Raw genomic sequence first — 21,710 nt, forward strand, 5'->3', positions numbered from 1 at the left:
CACCAGCAAAATTTTTAAGAATTCTACATACTTGACTTTTTGCCCTGATTCTTATATGACCTGTAACAGGAGAATCTGGGTTATTGGGATTTGTTTCAATACTAACATTGGCTAAAGCATCTTCTCCAAAAATGGATCGGGCATAAAGGTTTGCCGCCATGAATCCACATTCTCCAGAAAGTGCCTGTAAGCGAGAATTTAAATTTAGGCTGCCAAAATCACTGCAATTAACAGTGTATAATTACCTTTTCAGGAGTGAGACATTTCATATTTGTTGATTTAATCAAATGTTGCAGATAAGTATGAAGATTTCTGAGGCCAGTATTAACTGATACCTTAAAAAATGCAAAATTATTTTAGAGTTATATAAATTCTTTATTTTAACTAAGCACAGCCAACATTTGCATACCTTATTTTCCCATTCAAATTCCGCCCACATTGTGCGGAATTCGGTATCAGTGCAAGATGCTGGAACTATGTAGTCCATAATGTCTATGTGGATATCATTCAAAACCACAACATTGCGATCACTTGTTGAACCGCTCACGTCATATACTAAAAGTACACATAATTTTTTCAAAAATTAAGCTAGACAGCAAGAATTTTGCAAGATAAGTACATATCAATTAATATCTAACATACATGATCTGAAAATCTTTTCTCTGTATTTGAAGTTCTATCAAATACAGAATAGTTTTACTAGATTATGAAATGCTTTCACATTATGAAGAAATATTATATTGATATTGATAAGGTAAATATCAAATCCTATATTTCACAGTAAATGTAATATAAAATATACACTCATCTTTAAAACTGAATATACAGGGTGATTCACTTGGGACTTTGTTTCACATCACAGTTACATTTAAATATTCTGTTCATGTTTCATGGAGATATTCCACATGAAAAGTGCTCACTCCCAAGTGAATCAATCTGTATTTAACATCTGATTTCTTGAAAGCTATCTTTAGATTGCATTAATGGAGTTTGTGTATGCCAGTCTTATTGTTTGTTATTTTAAGATGTATTATTAAAAATAAAAATGCAACCATCCAAGAATAACAAAGTAACTCTTCTGTGGAAAATATTAGCATTTATAAAGTTTGCTGTTGTAAACATTTCATTGAATTAATTATAAACAATTTTCCATAATTCAATTTAATTGTTCATATTATTTTAAGAATTAAATTAATAAAAAAAAAGTTATGCATCATTTTATTGGTTTAATGCACGTCTTCAACTTCCATAATCAAGTTAATGGCAGAACATGTTACTCAATTAATCAAGAGCATCTGATACCTGACTGACACTGAATCAAGTCATAAAAAGGAACTACATTTAATACTGTCATCTTGGATTTTGCTTGATAAATACAATTTATAGTAATTTTATTTTTTTGTCCTCTCATAACTCACTTAAAGAGTTATCTTCAAACAATATCCTATTTCTAATTGCCAATAAAATAAGTTTGAAATCTATTCTAATTAATAAACGTGAAAAAAAACAAATGATTTTCAGAGCCTGGATTCACAAACACCTTGTATCGTAACTTACAATGAAATTCATTGTAAGTTGCCGGATGCAAACAGTCTCTTATTCAAAAAGCACATAACAAGCTATGATATTGTAAAAAGTCTCATAACTACTACAATATCTAAGAGCTCTCGTAAGTCTAGGTACTGGTGGTCAAGTATTTGGTTCTATCGATACATAATCGATTCAATCGTTTTTTCTGATTATTTCTTCTACGCTTTTCTAAGATGTTGTCAAATGATGAAAAAATTGATAGAATTCTTCACAGTGGAATTAAAACTGTATAGAATGTCCAAAAAAAATCTTTTTCATTTTAATTTAATATTATAGGTTTTTGGCTAAAAAAAAATATTAGTTTGTCAATTTATTTCAAACCTCTTTAATATTTCTATTAATATTACCAGTATCAATTTTGGGTAGATTTAGTTCTACACCTAGATAGACAATCTTAAAAATGTAACCAATTACACACACAAATAATTAATCTAAAAGTACCTATGCATTTTAATTCTAAAGAAACAAAATGCTACCTTTCCTCAGACTACATATTAAAACCCACATGCAGGGAGAAAATTCTAAAAGAAACTTATTGGTTCTATTAAAACAGAAGCAGTCACTAACAAGGGAACTGTCGGAGTGTCATCTAATAGATTTTAATAAAATTTAGTTAATAATTACGTTAAAAGTATACGAAGTCTATGACAAATTTCTAGTATTCACTAAAAGTGTTAATCAGAGTTATTAGCAATCAAATGTCGTACTATTTTATAGTACTTAAACACAAATATGCAAATTTTTAGAAGTGAAAGGGTCGCGGAGGAAGACGGCGATATTACATTTAGAATAAATTCTGGAATTTTCGAAAATGGGAGAAGAATTAATAAAATTTAGTTTAATTACGTTAAAAGTATACAAACTCTATATTAAATTTGTAATGTTTACTAAAAGTGTTAATCAGGATTAATAGCAATCAAATGTCGTACTATTTTATAGTAGTTTAACACAAATATGAAAATTTTTAGTAGTGAAAGGGTCGCGGAGGAAGATACAGTAATACCTCGATTTTCGTTGACTTTGGTTTTCGTCGATTTTTTGCAAAAAATTTGCCTCGGATTTCGTCGGCGTGCCACATGATCTCGTTGCTAATTTTGCGAAAACAAAGAGCAACCCACGCATTTTTCTGCTCACAAGTCCTCGTGGCGGTGTTTTTTGCTGTACGAGCATTACTCCGCGCGTCTAGCCAAACAATTTCATTGCTTCCATTCTTTTTAGTTCCATCGAGGGACCAAAGAAAGTTTCCAGAGCCAGTAGCCCTTCGAACAAGGCCAGGAACACGATCGAGTTGAAGGAAATCATTAAAAACTACGTGACTGGCATTAAAATTGCTGAAATCGGTCGCATGCACTTTTCGGGAAGTCGTCATCCACGATAAGTTTCGTTGTGGCGAAAAAGGAAGCAAAAAGGAGGCTAATGTAGCGAAAGGCGTAAATGTGCTAATGAAACAGAGACCGCAAACAATTGAAGAGGCCGAACAGTTATTATTAATTTCGATCAATCAAAAACAGTTAGATGGTGATTCTGTTTCGGAGACCATTGTATTAGTTTTTTATACTCATTTTATATTAATTCCTTAATTTTTTTAGTATTAAACACTACGAAAACAGAGGTATCACTGTATTACATTTACAGAGTAGAAGAAGAAATAACTCAAATAAATATTATAAAAGATTAGATATATATACTACTTTAACAATGAAATTTAATATAAAAGTATTGATAGAATAAATATAAAGAAAACAATCGAAACGTAATAAATAAATACATTTTAATAGATATATTTAAAAGTTATTATATTCACAAATTATTAGATGGACAACTATTTACATGATATTTTTCAACAAAGCAAAATAAACAAAGAATCTGTTGGCATCGTGCACATTTAACAAATCGAAGATTTTCGCAATTACTCTCGACACAATTTAAACTGTCAGTGTTTAAAAAAGAAAAACAAACTTGTTTTACATTTAAGAATTGACACTTTTCATTTATGAGTCCAGAAGCGAACCATGCATGTTTAATCAAATTATTAAATATTGGCGCAGATAATTGATGATGAAGAATCGAATGTAATTTTATAATGCCATTTCTAGTTGTCCAAAACAATTTCATCGAAGAATCATTACAGAATAATTGTATAGCATTTAAAATTTCTTTAGCTAAAAGTTTTAATTGTCTATGAAATCCGACATCTAAAGGTTGGCATATAGACGCACACTTTGGTGGAATAATTAATATTTCGCATGAATTTTGATTTGTAGATGTTTGAAATACTGTATTATAAATATTAATATTTGTTTGTCCACTCCACGAGTCAATTATTAATAGAGTTTTCTGTTATATTTGGAGATAATACGTCTTTTACATAGTTTGTAATAATTGCTGTAGATAATTTGCCAGATGAGCAGGGCCGGATTTACATAAGGGCATTTGGGGCCTGTGCCCAGGGCCCCCACAAAACTAAAAAAAAAATTATGTTTAAACATAATTTTTTTTCTATTACCGCGACAGCCTAGTGTGGCCTAATCATGAGGGCAACAGGCAGAGAAAACCAAACCCGGGAAAAAACCTATGAAACATCGGAAAATTTCGGGAAAAACTTTCACATGGGTATTTTTCAGTTAAATTAAAATAATTAGTTTTACACAATAAAATATATGTATGTTTACAATAACCTTATTTTTAAATGAAATTTACAACTTCCTAGTTCAAATCTAATTGAGAGTACAGTATTTTGTGTAAATTTTCTAAATCATCAAATTTGCCTACTCTTAAAGGGGGGATCCCCACCGAATTTGTGCCCAGGGCCCCTGGATTGGTAAATCTGGCCTTGCAGATGAGCTAGCTGTAACAGTTACGTTTGGGGCATTGAACAGCGATGCTTGAACTCTACGTCCAAAGGTTCCATGAGCCTCTTGTAAGCAAATAAATACATTACCTACAACTTGTCCGTTAGCATTAATTAAATATTGAACAGTGTAGGAATGCGTTACTTTATTACTTGGAGAATGTGCAAATCCAATAGTGTTTTTTTCTCCTTTATATGAAAGTGTTCTTGGTGAAATCATTTCGTATGAAAAACCACACTGATCCGTATTGAATATGAAGTTACGTGAATAAGACGGCAATAAATTTTTTACTGTTGTTTGAAATTGCGCAGCTTTTACTAATATATCCTTTTCGTTCACTATTTCTGTTTTATTTACAAGTTTTGTAATCTTTCGAGATAGTAATCTATATTCTTTTTTAAATTTTGCAACCCTAGAATCACTAGCGGTAAACTTAATTAAACTATTCAGTTGAAGAAATTTCTGTAATGCCCATATTTTTAATTGATTTCCTTTAACAATTTTATAGCTGCCTCGAGCTTCGTCAAACATTTGTTTAGTATGTTCTTTAATGATTTTTAACGTTTCAATTCTATGCTTTCGAGATTTAAATTGTTTTTCCCATTTATATAAATCACTAAAACATTTTAATTCTTTAGCTCCTTTCCGCTGTAATGTGTGTAATTTCCATTTTGGGTGTTTCTTATGCAAGTTAAGAATTTCTTCTTTTCGTTTTGTTGAGATTATATTCTTATCGAATTTTTCATCATCTGAATATCCCGATTCACAGTCAGTGTCTGCGTTATCAGTTTCTTTCTCTAGAAGCAGATGTGTTATTTTATTATCTGAAATAGGCCTATCTATAATCAAATTATTATTTTCCATCTGACAAAACTCTTCGTCATCTCTACTTACATAACTACTTAAAATATCGCTAAATGCATTAAAAAGCAGTTTGGCTACCTGTTTATCAACGTCTGAAATATTAGGCCTACAAATATTTTCTGTAGGCCAAACATTATCACATAAACGTTTAAATTCTGCTATAATGTTTTGAATATTTACATTTAATTCTCCCATTTTCGAAAATTCCAGAATTTATTCTAAATGTAATATCGCCGTCTTCCTCCGCGACCCTTTCACTTCTAAAAATTTGCATATTTGTGTTTAAGTACTATAAAATAGTACGACATTTGATTGCTAATAACTCTGATTAACACTTTTAGTGAATACTAGAAATTTGTCATAGACTTCGTATACTTTTAACGTAATTATTAACTAAATTTTATTAAAATCTATTAGATGACACTCCGACAGTTCCCTTGTAAGTGATGTCGAGACTCTCTCTCATTACCAGTTCCTTCTGTTTTATTGTAAGTGCTGTGATGTATTTTGGGAATACGAAATATAAAATATTGTTAGTATCTCTCCAATATCATAAAGTTATGAGAAACTATGTTGTATCTTACGAGATGTTCGCGAATCTAGGTCCAGGAACATAAAATATCCCACTAACTACACTAACACGCATCATTGTTCTGATTTAAATTTTTAATTATGATATTGAATAAAGACAATAAAGCATCGTTTTTAAAGTGTATTCTTCAAATTAAAATGTGCTAAATCTGAAATGTATGAGATTACAAGTATGAAATATGTTTAATTCAATTCTTATATGTTGTTTTTAATAGTGATGTTAGATACAGTATTTATAGAATCCTGAAATAGAGCTAGAGTGATAAACTAATTTATAGATTTACAAATTTTGAGTACTTTTTTCCTATCATTTTTTAGATTAATACAATCCTGAAGGTTTCAAAAAGCCAAGCATAAATGTTTCCAAATTTCTTCTTAAAAGATAAGAAATTTAATTTTGATATTAGTTACTTATGATTTCAATTTCATAGTTTACTAATTCAGTGTGCCTACAATTCTATAGTAAACTCTTAACACACTAACTCACATCATTATAGAATCAAATTTAAAGGAGCCTTAACATTTTTGTATAATATAGATATGTGATAAATCTCTAACAATACATAATTATCATTTATTATTTTTTTTATTAAGCTTTTTCTACACTGTGCCCATTTTAAGATGGCTTTTTTCATATCTGTCATCAGGTTGACCAGACCCACAATGATGGTTGTTCCTCACTTTTCAACTACCAATTATACAAATCAATACAATAGAAATTTTTAAGATTCTATTCTGAATGAAAGAGTGACAGATTGCCTGAATTATTCAATTGTCTATTAATACTATTGAAAATCTAAAGGTTATTAAAAGGTATTGCAAAGATCAATCAAGTATCATTTTAATATCAATGTCAATATTTTCTACTTCATATAATTTGTTTTACTTTATATTAAATTTTATATATTTTGTTTTCTATTTCAATTTGTTCCATAACACCATATAATCCTTCAAAATTGATTTTTCTCTCATTCAAAAAACCAATTCAGAATTAGCTAAATTCAGAAAAGTTAGACACAATGTCTAACTTTTCTGAATTTAGGAATAAAATTTGTTTTGAACGTTTTCTATACAAGTTCTGTTCGTTATAGAAAAACACTTTTGTAACTTACCAATATTCCCAAATATTATTCCATTTTCAGTAGATGCAACTTTGACACTTGCTTTAATGTTACAGAAGTCATGAGGTGCAAGAATAATAGGCGATGGTTTTTCTACTAGCTTCAAATCACCTAAAATTATTTGAAACAAACAATTGATTTAATATTAGATATCTTCTTATATTAAATATAGTCCACTCAAAACATACCTAGTGTTGCCAATTCCAAAGTACAATTTTGCAAAGTATCTGCAGTTTGATTAACTATCAAGACATCTAAGACAATATCATACTGATTGACATGCACGTAAGCTTCAGCATATACTGGATCAGAAAATCCTGTAAGTTGTGTAACTTTGCTTAACTTGGAAGAAGAGAGATCAGCAACAGCTTCCTTCTTTGTCATTCCCATTGCTTGGGATAAACTAAGCTCAAACATATTCTATAATTCAAATTAGCAAATTGTAAATCAGTTTGATAGTTTTTTTTATAATCACATCATTCTCACTTACTTCAGTTCCAGTTAGATCATTTTTGGAAGCCAACTGACTGAAACTTATAGGATCATCAGCATGGATAGTTACACTCTTTTTTTCTTTAGCCTTAAAAATTACAGAATTTGATTTTTGAAATGTAGTATATCAGCATTTTAAATGATTTAAAATAATTAGACAAACCTTTTGATTTTCCATTTCTTCTTCTTGATTGGAGGCTAACATAGTTGCAAGAGATTTTCGGCATTCTGTATTAAATATCTCAATCATTAGAGGTGACCTGTCTGATAACACTTTTATACACAAGGAAATCCTATCAAGATCATCTTCTGTAATATTCTGAAATAAAAAATTTGAGATATTTTTACCATTATTTAAGTAACTATGACAATCAAAATTTTAAAATGTTACATTACTTTTTTTGGAAGCCCTGATTTTCCAAGATGAATAATAGATACCATAATAAGCATAGCTTCTGCAATAAATGCCTAAAGAAAGGTGGTTCAGAATAAGACTTTTATTAAATTACATAAGAGTAAAATACAATGCTTACATTCTGTTTCTTTGGATCATTAACAAGATGTAAATATCTGAGGGCTAATTTGGCAAGACTGGAAGATAAAGCTCCTCCAACAAAGAAATCTCCTTCCATCAAATAACCACATAGAGGAGGCCGTTGATTGACTATTAAAAATAACCGTTACAATTAAACCAAACTAACTTATTTTTTAAAATCTTATTTTAATTTTAACAACCTTTTTTAGCAATTGGAGTAGTGTTAAATGCAGTTTGTGTGGCATATGTTCCATCTGCTGTCACTAAACGCTGCATTGGGGCAGATGTTAGTGTCGGATCAGTCTTTTCTGTTGCATCTCCTACAACTTTTTTCATTTCTGCTTCCACCAATGGAATCTGTTATATTTAATAAATATGATTAAAAATACTACTTTAAATTTAGGTAAATCTTTCATGTTGATTTTTTGTAATCATTCCATTCACAACCAAAATATCAATATTTTTATAATACTGCCCTACAATTACTAAAAAAAAACCTTTTTTCATGCCTATCAAAGATTCAGCCAAGCACACATTAAGGATGGCTAGATAGTAAGAGATGGGAACCAACATTCGTTTGAAAAATTTGAGGTTTGACATCCAGAGCAGTATGCTAACATCTTTATTGTGTTGATCATCCAGCTGTCATGATAATTCATTTATCATCTTCATTTATACAGATATAAAATAAAAATCAAGTCATATTTTTTTGTTCTTTTTTATAGAAATAAATGTACAAAATTTATTTATCTTTACTGTAAAAATCAATAAAAAAAAACCCTTTTTTCCTCATATAATACATTCTGCATATACAAAATGAATATTTGTGAAATGTATATCTACATACATGTTCAAATCTGATTCATATAAAACATTTGTGTAATATACACACATACTTGATATTATTTTTTAATGAAAACCAGTAACTTTACTTTTTGTATTCTAAATGTGACTCTACACATTCAATATTTACCAATTACTGAATAATTGCCTTTTCATCCTCTTTGATTCTTAAATGTAAATACAAGTTCTTAAATATATAATGTATATTTAATGTAGTCTTTACTGAATTAATTTAGTTGTAATAGAACTTGTAACCTGAAAGATATTCACTTTAAAACTGAAGAGGAACAGAGCTGTCTGAAATGTAAATTTAATAAAGTATAACAGCTAAAAAAGTCTCTTGGTGCCTAATTAAAAATATTCCAAAAGGTGTGATAAGTCCTCAGATTAGAAGCCAATACAGAAGCTTGAAACATTAAATTTCAAAAATAGATACTTCAAAATAAATGCAAAATACAGAAAGAGAATTAAAAAATATGCTCTCACATCTCCTAATCCCTGACGGATTTCAGTCATCACACTCTGAATATCTTCAATTGAACTGCAATATTCCCCAAGGATCCATAACGCACTACGATGAATCCTGTGTAATAAAGTAATAACATATGGTCACTTATAATTATTTTTATATAATTATAATAAAATATAATTGAATAAGGTTACTTTGCAGATTTGATTGACGGGAAGATCTCTAACAATTTCACAATAACCAATGGACGAAGTTGTTCAAAACGTTGCATAGCCTCTCTAACAAAAGTGAGTACATCAACTGCAGCTTGTTCATTATTATCCGATAAAAATTCCAACAGCTTATAAAAATTAATAAGAAATTAGTGAATTAAATTAAATTTTTAAACTTCAAAAATACTAAAAATTTATTTAAAACTCCTTACAACAGGAATGACAGTCGGTGCAACATCAGGAAATCTAACACAACAAGAATGAAGAGTTCGGACCAAAAGCTGACGATACTTCCCTGTATCATCATGTTCAACAACATTATGAGTCTTGGCTACTTCTTTTTTCAAAACCAAAACCATCTGAAAATTATTTGATTAAAATTTATATATTTTTTCCAATAAATATATTTTAAATAATCATAAAGAAATGGTTCTATATCAGAAAATATAAAATTAAAAATAAATAACATACAAAAAATATAGTTTTTAAAATTAAAATATTTCACAATCAATTTCTAATAATATTTTAGGCTGTAACTACAGTTCAGTTAAGAATGGGGCAGGCAAAAACTTGAAACACTACACAAATAACCTGTATGCTGCCCCCTCAAGAAAATAAATACACCAACATATTTGAAATATAAAACAGTAGTACTAAGCTTCTTAGATAAAAAATTGCTGTGGTTCTGCTCCAGATTCTGCCACTCTAGGCAACCTAGAGTGGCAGTTCACCTACATCAGGGATGGGCAACCCGCAGCCCGGGTCGTATTCAGCCTGCATTAATATTTTTTGCAGCCTGCGTCGCATAAAATATGAATAAATATATCAATTTCCCAGCTTAAGGAAGTATGCAGCATAAAATTCAAATGTTATTTCTACAACTTATGTATGTGAATAGTTTTTCCACAATGAATTTAATAAAAATTAAAACAAGAAATCAGGTAACAGACACCTCGAAACTAATTTAAAACTAGCAGTGACAGATATTTAACCAAATATTTCCGATATATTATGTTTACATCAGTTCCAGAAGCTAAATTAAGTATACATATGCTAATTTATAATTATATATGAATAAATAATTGTGATTTACTGGCATTTCTTTTTTCTCTTTTCTCTTGTATGCGGCCCGCGTTAGTTCAAAAGTTTTAAAATGCGGCCCTTACATAGAAAAAGGTTGCCCATCCCTGACCTACATACTCACACTGGCCTTGGTTAAGAGTGCACTATATAGGCATCAAAAAATAGAAAACAATAAAGGTTCATTAAAACTAAACTTTGCCTCACACATTCTGCTGTCTTATTTTCAGCTGGTCATTTTGCTAGAAGAAAAAATTCTATATAAAAGGCAGTTTTGCAATTACAGTATATAGGACAGAGTATTTTACTTTTACATCAGTTTGCAGCACATTAAATTATTTAAAAGTTTCAACAAAAGCTAGGTTATTTATATGTTTTGCATTATTTTGCTGTAAGAGAGTGGTTACTGGGTGAATAAAGATATGATCTTTTCAAAGGGAATCAAATTGTATTGATCATATGGACCAAATATTTGTTCCAGATAAAACTGGTCAAATCAAAAGTTTCACTGTATTATTATCCATTTTTATATTCCTTTAATTGAACAAGAACTAATCCATGTTAATTTTTCCTTCTGCAGTTAAGCTCTATACAACAGAATGTTTTTAGCTTGAAATAAAATTAACATATCACTACACAGAATAATGTTACATAATAAATACTACAATAGTGTGTAAAAAAATGCCATGTAGTAAATTCAACACAATTTTAGATATAATTTAATGAAAAGAATTAATTTCAACTTTTATTAAAGACAATTAATATGAAATTGGATATTTTTATCAGTTGTAAGGATTTTTGGAAAAATAAAAAGAATGGCTGTTATTTATTTACTATAACAATAATATCAAATACAAGTCTGATTAAAATGCAAATTATTAACCCATTCTTAAAAGGCAGCATAAGGGTTGCTTTACAGTCCAATGGCAGTGTGGTGCTGCAACAGCAAAGTTTATGGAGTTCCTCTATGTTTTTCATCCTCTGCTCTGCTAGATGTCAAACTATAGATGTAAACTTCTGACTTAGCAACAACTCCAAAGCAGAACAATGTTCAACTTTGGCATTTGATGCCAATGCCACACTGCCAGTTAGCCACTGGTCTGAGTTTGACTATAAACCAAACAATGTTATTATCAATTCCAAGCTGTCATTGAACTATAATCTGGTCTTAAATATAAAAAATATACTAATGCCTTCAAAAAAACATTCACAACAGCCATTTTTACAAGTATAAAATATGCATTGCATCTGATACAATTCTGAAAATAAATAAACCATTAATAGTAAATATACAAACAAATTATAAAATTTTTTGGAAAATCTTAAATATTTTCTAATTTAGATTTAAAAAAGCTATTTTACAATATTTTAAAAATTACCTCTTCTACATTCCGTGATGAAATCAGATCAAGTGCCAAATTGAGAGTTTTACGACGCACTTCTAAATCTGATGCAGTTAATACTCTCAGTATATCCATTACAAGATCCTAAATTATAAATTATATATTAACATAATTAATTATAAATTAAATAAAAGCAATTATTATAATAAAATTATATGTTAAAAAATTCAAAGAAAAAAGATCAAAGGTTTTTTTTTTATAGCAAAAACAATCTTTAAAGTTTAATTGTTTCAATTCTTAAAGAGTAATAGTGAATAATTATAAAATTAAATTTACATATATAAAAATTATTGTGAAATAAGAGTTAAATTAAACATGTTAACTATCAAAATTATGATCTTAAAATGATAATAAAAAATGGTAATGAGTAGATATATATATAACTAAACAGACCAAATATTGTTGTGAGCTTTTACTTTCACTTATTCACTATTACTCTTTAAGAATTGAAACAATTAAACTTTAAAGATTGTTTTTGCTATCAAAAAAAAAACCTTTGATCTTTTTTCTGAATAATTGCTGATACCCTACATAACCTTATATCATTAAAATAAAAATGGTGATACAAATGTTTTTATTATATACTTTTACTTTACTTCATAGTAAAAATCTATAGTATCAAATAATCTGCCAGATTTTTTATCGGGATATATTAAGATTAAATTAATAATCAAGTTTGAATCAATTTGGGCTGGAGGTAAGCAGTTAAGCCTCCATCTCATGATAAATTTAATAATTAGAAATAAATTAATTTTTAATTTTAATTTAGAATATTCTGGAAGAAGAGATTGACCCAGAGTTTCCACTCTGGGTCAATCTCTTCTTCCAGATCCTGAAAATCCTGCTTACCATGCAAGTACATTGCCAGTTTCATTAATAAAATCTCTGTCCAATCTCTGAATGGAGGTCTGTCTTCAGACAGAGCCTGATAAAAAAAAATCCAGCAGATTGGTACTACAAGTGTATCAAGTTGTTGTTTATGTAAAAAGCTATATTTAATCTTAATTTTCTTGTACAGTTTCTGTTTATTTTAAAATTTAAAATCAAATTTCATTCAGCAAACCTAAATTTGTCTGTATGCATGAATAACAAAACTTCATAGCATATCTTTGATATCATTAACGGAAAATTTTGTTTTTATCCTAATTATTTTTTCAATTATTAAGATACTATTGTTAAAAATATAACAAGATTAAGAAAAGATGATCAAATAGGAAAAGAATTGATGATAAATATTAGATTTAAAATTTAACTATAAAAATTAATAATAAAATGTATCATATCATAGAAAACTTTACTTCAAGACTTTTCAATGATTTAAACTCATAATTTACAATATTATAAATGTTGTCCTATCACTAAATTTTACTCAAATTCTACAATTATATACATTGTTTTTAAAAGTACAAAGCAGTTGTCAGCAACCTAGCAGATGCATGGCATACAGAGCAATTTTTAATGTACATAACAGGTTTCAGGTCCACAGTACAAAAAAATGAAAAAAATCATAGTTCAAAACAAAAATTCCATTCATTTTTATTCTTTTTACAGTGCATCCCTTCCACAATATGATTATTTTAAAACTCTATTTATTCTGTTTAGATTTGCTATAAATTTGTTCAACCTACCACCCTAACAAATGAAACTTCAAGCTTTATGAAATTTATACTTTCATAAAGTGAAGCATGGGCTTCTATAAAACAATACAACAGTATACTTGTTTCCTTCCCTGCAATAATCTCTCTTACATTTGGAACAGTACTTTAATCATTAATGCAAATGTTCTTAGCATTAAATTTGCTTATAACTTAATAATAAAATTATTATTTATGTCCTTGTAGAAAATTTATTTGTATTAATAATAATATTAATAATTCATAAAACAAAAATATTAATTTACTTCTATTTTTTTGTTTTAAAAATGGTTAGGTTTGTATACTATAGATTATTCTATATCTGAACATACTTTTTGAATCTTATGAAATTAAGTATAGATCGTTCTGCAAAATAAAATTGACATTTTGACTAATACTTTTTGCCTTTGTATTTTGTATCTCCAAGTTTTATGTTACCACTTTAACCTGAGTCCAAAAATTGTTGTGTTAAAATGGTAACACAAAACTTAGAGATAAAACTAACATGCTAAACAAAGCCATTGCATTGTTTTTACTATAACACAGTTATAATAAAAAGTTGCTTATGTACTAAATGTATTTTTAATAATTATTAAAATAAAATATCCATAATGATTTTTCAATTTATTTTTTATCATACAGGTAACACAGAAGTTTCAACTGTCCACATGTTATCTTTCAAAATTGAAAATAATTGAAAATCTGTTGTACAGGTAAAAGTATTTCAAAATAATTGAAAATCTGTTGTACAGGTAAAAGTATTTTTAAACAACAAAATTATAGTTGAATTATATAACTTTCAAAAAAAATAATAATAAAGTCTTATAAAAGAGTTTTCACCTTCAGTTAACTAAATTATTCATTTTTTTATTGCTTAATATTTCCTAAAACAATTTTATAATTTACTTTGTACCATTATATATATTATTTTATGAAATATAAAATATTCTTACCTGTAATACACGCTCATGAGCTGGAACTTCTTTAAGCATTATGAGACGATCTAATACAATTAATTTAACATTGTTATCACTTTCTTTAACAATTAATTCTATGTAACAACTTGCAGCAGCCTGAATAATAAAAATATTTTCTCAAAAAATATATATATATATATATTTTGTATTTGTTATTATTATTATTAGAATTACTCACTTTAATTGCTGTTGGTGCATTTGACAATGTTACTAAAGTCCCTGCTGCTTCATAACGTACAGCAGGACTACTGGAATTCAACAAATTGTAGATGCAGCGTATAAATCGGGATCTTTCTGCAGGATTAGTGTGACACACCTATATACATTATGTAATACATTTTTTATAATTAGTAAAAAATTATCTCAATTGTAAAAAATGCAAGATTTATTTACTTACTTTATATATCAATTCCACAATAACCAATTGCAAAATATCACCAAAAACATGAACCTGATCAATGCAACAACTCAAATAATTCAGAGCCCTATCTTGGTCAACATGAATCAACATCATAAAAGCATTACGTTTACAAGACATATCTTGTTCTGATTCTAAAAAGTTAGCAATAAGTTCTGGTGCATCAGGTATAAGAAAATCAAAATTCCTACAAACAGGAGGGCTTTTATTACATCTCAAAAATTTATATTAATTTTTCTAAAAAAAAAAAAAAGTTTACTAACTTGTAAATGGTAAAAATAGCTAGAACAGCATTTCGGCGAACATAGGAATGACGATGCTCTAAACAATTTCTAATTGCTGGCATCAATGGTTCCAGTAGTTCTGGTTCTTTTAATTTGCAAAGAAAACGTAAAGTGGAGCCTCGAATAAATTCATTGGGGTGCTGTAAATCCTACAGAAGAAACATAGTAGAATTGTAAACAATTATTTCAGTAACAATATAATTCAAACATTTAAATAGAAAACTTTTATTTTTATGAATATTTGAAAAGTTAAAATTGTTTAAGAGCTTTAAAAAAAATGGTCTTAAATATCATAAAAATGAATTTTTTGAGAATTTAAGAATTTTTAATGGCTACATATAATATTAAAAAATGTACAGTACATCATATTTATTTTGCATGAAAAGTATTACACTTTTCAAAATATATAAAATACATAATTTTATGATTTATTTATTATCATTTGATATTTTAAAAACTGCATCATTAGTACAATATATGATTTAGCAAAACAGCAGAACTGAATGAGATGATAATCTTGCATAATTACAAACTTAATTTTTCCTAATTTATATCATTAATTATTCCAAACACCAAAACATTCTACAATTATCTAAAACCAATCAATGAATTGCATCTACATAAATCAAAACAAATCTTAACATCCAATTATTTAGCAACTGGAAAACAATTTCAATAGGAAGTAACTTATCATTGTATCAATGTCAATTTAACTTTTTGTTAACTATTTGAGAGTTTCGTAAATTGTAAAAATAACCTTTGATCAGATTTAAGTATTCATATACTTCTAACTATAATTAACGTCAAACCACAAACACATTATAATGATTCATATAATCTAAATATCGGAATGAATTGAATAGTAACAATAATGAATTGTATTATTGTATAATTAAAAATGATTTATATCATCAGCTTTGCTAAATCAAGGAACATGCAATGATAGAAAAGAAGTAATATTTAAAATTTACTGATTGTAAAATAGTAATATAGTCAAAATTTCTATGTTAAATTCTAATTGAATACTTTCATTCTGTTTAGCATTAAAAATAAACCAGCAAAATTTAAAATTTTTGTAGCACCATCTATTGTTATATTTTAATTTTAAAACTTTTTATATTTTTAACTATTATAAAACAGCAAAAAGCTTAACTTTGAGGGTAGGGACGAGTTTTATAAGAAATTGTAAATCGGACTACTAGAACATATATCCAGTGTGACAGAAAAAAGTTCACCACAAATGTTTTCAAACTTCTGTGAGTTCTTCCTCAGTGTAAAATGGCAGCAGTTCAAAAACGTTTGTAGTGAACTTTTTCTTTTGTTTTTTTCGTTTGACCTAGGAGTATGATTTTTAACATATCCCGGTGTTTTGTATTATTGTTGTTGAAATTATAAATGCTAATAAGAAGTAAAATTGTCATTAAGTCAGACCCTACTGGAGATACACACGACACCATTATCTCCCCACCTCCTTAACCTTTACTCACTAAAATCTAATAGCATCAAACCAATTACCCTAATAAACAAATCTTCCTGCAAAATTTCAGAAATTTTTGACAATTTTTTGCACTTTAACATTTCAAGGTGTCCTAAGGTCCTAAGACCAAAAATGTAAAAATCTGGAGGGTCGTTTTTTGCCAGATCACCATACTTTCTCTCTGATATAACAGCCAGGAAAGTAAAATGGTAATTTAAAATTCTAAAAATAAATTACATCATTGCATTAATACCCTAAAACCTTGGCTATACACCATGATCTAAACAGTTATATTTATAAAATTCATTGTGTGGCCATTGTACAAGGACAACTAATATATGAAAAACTTAATTAGTGGTAAAAATTGTAACTAAAGTTACAGTATAAAACAAAAAATGCAGTAAAATACACCAGTAATGGTAATTTTAAAACATTCATAAAAATTGTCAAAAATGACAAACAAATCAGCATACAATTAATTTTAGTACATAGTACAATGAAATTTACACAAATAATGTTATTCCTAATTCTATTCCTTTCCTATTGGTCTTTATTCTGGAGTTATATTTAATTAAAACCTTAGCTGTAGGTTGCTGCCTATGTACAAGAACAGTTTATCCATGAAAAAATCAACATTCCATTACAGCTTTCACTTTTGTGGCACATGGGTAGCCTACAGTTAAGATTCTAGTATATATGCAATGATGTATATATTGTTGTCTAGTAGATTTTAAATGTTAGGATTTTATTTAGTACAGTAGAGCGTCGATAAGTGGAACGTCGGTAAGTGGAATGGCCGGAAAGTGGAACAATTTTCAGTCAGACTGTGTCGTGCTGAATCGAATGTTTTTGATACTAAATTTACTTCTAAAGTATAATTTTCATGTTTTTTATATTCTTTAATATATTTATTTTGTTTGTACAAAATGCAGAAATAATTTTTAACGATACGATAGCCTCGATGATTATTATAAAAATTTTCGTTAGGCTTAAAATCGATGAAAATTCAACACGAAGCGACACGCAACGGAGAAAAATTTGAACATCGGACAGGTTAATGTATTTTTTCGTACAAAGTCGGAAACTGGAACAAATCATTAACTGGAAGGACCCCAGTCCCAATTGGTTCCACTTATCGAAGCTCTACTGTATCTATATCAATAGACTTACAAAATTACAATTAAATTAAAATTAAAATTTACAATATTAAACTTACCTTTCTATAAGCGTCACACACTAGTATCATCTCTTGCATCAATTTTCCATCAGGAGTTGTCTTTGGAACAATTTCCCAAAAAATCAATAAAAGTTTTTTGATGGCATGATTTTGAAGTGGCAAAACAAATCGAATAATTGTCATTAAAAGGGAAGGAAATTTCTCTCCATTAAGAATTAAATGAATAGTTCTCTTTAATGCTTCTATTTTGACCTTGGTATCACCTTTTTCTAAAGCAATTAAATTCAAATATTTTTAAAAATATGTAATTAATAATTGTAAATCAGAATTATTCAAATGTATAAAAATATTTAAATACCTAGATCATTTCTCAGCTGTATTTCATTCGGTGGTTCTGAATCTATTGGAATATTAATGAGGGTGTAGCAAGTTTGCTCTGACGAAGTCATCTTTCTAGAATATAAATATGCATTAAATTAAAATACAGAATTAAAGTATTTTTGAATATATCTAATTTTTATGATTTAAATTAAAAATACATTTTAATTTTCACAGTATTGTTTAATTAAAACTAATCTTAGGTGTCAGAAAACAAATACAAATTCTATATCATAGTTATGTCATATTAATCTTGACAATAATATACTAGCACAAGAAAGATATCTCCTTTTCATACATCACAGAGAAACATACAGAATATAGCTGAGAAAAGTAGTATGGGATTTTGTATTCAGTCATCTCTGATTGCTAGAATACTCCAGAAAAGGGTCTAAGGAGGTCCAGTAGTAGAGATCAAAGAAAAACATAGGATCAAGGATTCATATCTCAAGATACGAATCCTTGTAATCCTATATAATACTCATTATGTCTCATTCAGTTTAGCTTCACTTGCTCTTTTTTTTTTTTTTTTTTTGAAGATTTATAGATTTGTATAAATATTGATTAAAAAACCAAAGGTTACAGATGTAATAATGCTAATATTTCAGTTTTTCACAGATACAAAACTGTTTAAGTAAATAAATTAACATTTTAATTAATTAATATCAAATACATTAAAAAACGATTATTAACTTTCCAATATTTACAGTACAATCTCGGTAATCTGGTCATTTGTTAGTCTGACATGTCCAGTAATCCAACACTAATCACTCTTGGTTATTATCAGTACTGTTGCCAAGTCATTGGCAAGCTTCCTACTAGTTCAAACTCCATTAAATTTGAACACCTTTCCATTATAAATAGCATGATATCAAGCCTGTGCTTGAACACTTGAGCTTGATCATGATATTAAATAGGCTCATCTTATACTGTTCAAAACAGTACAGTTTATCTTATAACACAATACTATATAAATATAAAAATCAGTCCCCCAAAAATACTGTATCACCTACTAAACTATCCACGGTTATTTCAATTTCCAACTAAATTTAATGGGAATCACCAACTTGGCAACACGATTACCGGTGATGGCAGTGCACTTAGATGTTTTGATCAGTAGTCAAAGTTAATACAATGTATTAATATCAATGCTAATATTTTCTTTCTGAATGATTACATCATTAAATTCACCTTATTTTCAATAATCCAACGATCTCAATCTGACATTTATTCACTAGTTTAGTATCAAAATTGACAATTTATTTTAACTGCATTATTCTGTGGACATAAATAATTTAGTTTAGAGATTTTCAGTATGCTTTTTAATAAAAGAGAAACAAAATTCATCAAAAACATTTCTTAATGCATAATAGCTGGAAATAAATAATTCTGTTAATATCTTCTTTTGTTTATTCCCATATAAGTATCTGCTTAAGTTCTTTGTATCTGAGTTTTTTAATATATTTTTCTGAACAATCACTACATATTAATTATCATCACCTATATACATTTATATTATTTTTCTATCTAAATAAAATTATTCAACTTTTAAGTTTTCTTTTTCCAATGTTTCTACGCTATTTTATTATCTACTAGTGATATCTCTCCACAAACATCTTAAATCTTTTGCTTTATATTTGCTTTCTATTTGATAACAAGATACCGCAATAAGAAAAAGTAAAGTTAAATCTAACTGATATTACCAAAAGTCAATAAAAAAAAACAAATTCTAAAGAAGTTTTCTTCTTATAATTCTGTAACATAAACAAAAAAATTCACTCATACAGTATCTCAAAGATAATTTTCATTTTAGATATAGGTCTTTGGTACATAGAAAACTAAATATCCACTCTTACAAAATTAACGTTTCCAAACTCAAAAGTATATTAGTTTCTTCCTAACTATTTGTCTACTTTTTAAATATTTTAAATATTTAATATACTAACTTGGAGACAAGTCAACAATGTTATCTAAGTTATGTATGACAAAAACATCCTATCTGTTTAGTCATGTCCGACTCTCAGTCACTCTATGGATCAAAGCTCTCCATGCATCTCTATCTTGCACAGCCTCCTTCAGTTACATTATAGACAATTTAATATCTCTTTTAATTGTATTGAGCCACCAAGTCCTTGGTCGGCCTAGCACTCTTTTCCTGCTAACCATCCCCAGCAAGACTGCCTCTCAAGAGAGCTTGTTCTCATTATATGACCAAAAAAAAACAATTTCTGTTTGATTATCTGGGCTTCCAGCAAGATTTTCAGTTTGATTCTGTTTAAAACAGTTTTATTGGTGATCCTCGCTGTCCATAGAATGCACAAAAGCCATTTCCAACAGAACAAAAATATACATTATTCCATTTTATAAATAAATACTTCAAAAGTTTTGCAAGAAACATCCTACATAGTATACAAAAACAATAGAGTGCTCTATGTTCATCTGAATTTTCTCAGGGATAAAGAGCAATAAAAATAAACCTTGTAGTATTTTACTTGTTTGTAATAACACACAAAATTTTAAAATTCCACATCTCAATCTAGATTATGTAAACTGCACATACAGGATTATTCAAAATAAAATTGACAACTATAATCATCATCATTTCTTGAACACAGTGTGCTTTTTACATTTACCAATGCACCCATCCTCTATAAACTGTATATACCATTTAAGAATGGAATCTCTAGATGGTGGGTGCTTCTGAAATTTGTTTTGAAACAATTGTTGTACTGCAACACAAAATTTTGTTTCATGATAAGTAAGTACAGGAAGAAAGTTCTCTCTAGGCAATGCCATTTTGTTACTCAAAATGGCATTGCCTAGAGAGACGTCATCTGCCATCTGCCATCCTGCTAGCAATATTGACTGTGTGCGATTTTTGGGATAGACAAGGGGTCAAGAGAGTTATTATGTGTGAGAGTGTTTTGAACACTGAATCAGGCTTACCATTTACATTTTGCTCCTGTTTGAGAAAAGAATGCTTACAAGATTTTTGTTAATTTTGCCTACAAAAGATTCAACTTTGATTGTTCAGTTGGAGGCGAGAGTCCCAAGAATGTTGTGGTTGTTGACAATCGATCCCTTGGCAATTTACATCTTATAGGTCAATGGCCCCAGGGCTCTTTTCATCTGATGAAATTGTGGATAAGGTGAGACATTCAGATCAGTTAAAGTTTTTGTCCACCAAGGTACAACAAAGAAAACAAACTTTTAAGATGGCTGGATCATATCCTAAGTAGCAATGGTTTAGTAGATAGAGTGGCTTCAGGATGAGATGTGTCTTTGTGAGTTAATTCCTCAAGAGATGGATCAT

The 21,710-nt window shown here is 28.5% G+C and overlaps 1 protein-coding gene across 1 annotated transcript in view; it reads right to left on the reverse strand.

The window, feature by feature from the left end:
• Positions 1–21,710, reverse strand: part of betaCOP (coatomer subunit beta) — a 29,000-nt gene that overhangs the window by 240 nt on the left and 7,050 nt on the right. Inside the window, exons 2-21 of the mRNA XM_067286193.1 lie at positions 18,378–18,472; positions 18,059–18,288; positions 15,345–15,514; positions 15,061–15,268; positions 14,842–14,979; positions 14,640–14,759; positions 12,029–12,136; positions 9,782–9,928; positions 9,552–9,697; positions 9,375–9,471; positions 8,246–8,402; positions 8,044–8,174; positions 7,907–7,978; positions 7,674–7,829; positions 7,509–7,598; positions 7,207–7,438; positions 7,010–7,129; positions 410–555; positions 246–335; positions 32–184 (exon numbers count right to left, since the gene is read on the reverse strand). Coding sequence (XP_067142294.1) covers positions 32–184; positions 246–335; positions 410–555; positions 7,010–7,129; positions 7,207–7,438; positions 7,509–7,598; positions 7,674–7,829; positions 7,907–7,978; positions 8,044–8,174; positions 8,246–8,402; positions 9,375–9,471; positions 9,552–9,697; positions 9,782–9,928; positions 12,029–12,136; positions 14,640–14,759; positions 14,842–14,979; positions 15,061–15,268; positions 15,345–15,514; positions 18,059–18,288; positions 18,378–18,468 — 2,802 coding nt within the window. The 5' untranslated portion in view covers positions 18,469–18,472. The remainder of the gene's footprint in view (positions 1–31; positions 185–245; positions 336–409; positions 556–7,009; positions 7,130–7,206; positions 7,439–7,508; positions 7,599–7,673; positions 7,830–7,906; positions 7,979–8,043; positions 8,175–8,245; positions 8,403–9,374; positions 9,472–9,551; positions 9,698–9,781; positions 9,929–12,028; positions 12,137–14,639; positions 14,760–14,841; positions 14,980–15,060; positions 15,269–15,344; positions 15,515–18,058; positions 18,289–18,377; positions 18,473–21,710) is intronic.

Source organism: Centruroides vittatus, unplaced genomic scaffold, assembly GCF_030686945.1.
Source record: "Centruroides vittatus isolate TY-2023 unplaced genomic scaffold, ASM3068694v2 scaffold_3293, whole genome shotgun sequence".
In the NCBI taxonomy this organism is placed as follows: domain Eukaryota; kingdom Metazoa; phylum Arthropoda; class Arachnida; order Scorpiones; family Buthidae; genus Centruroides; species Centruroides vittatus.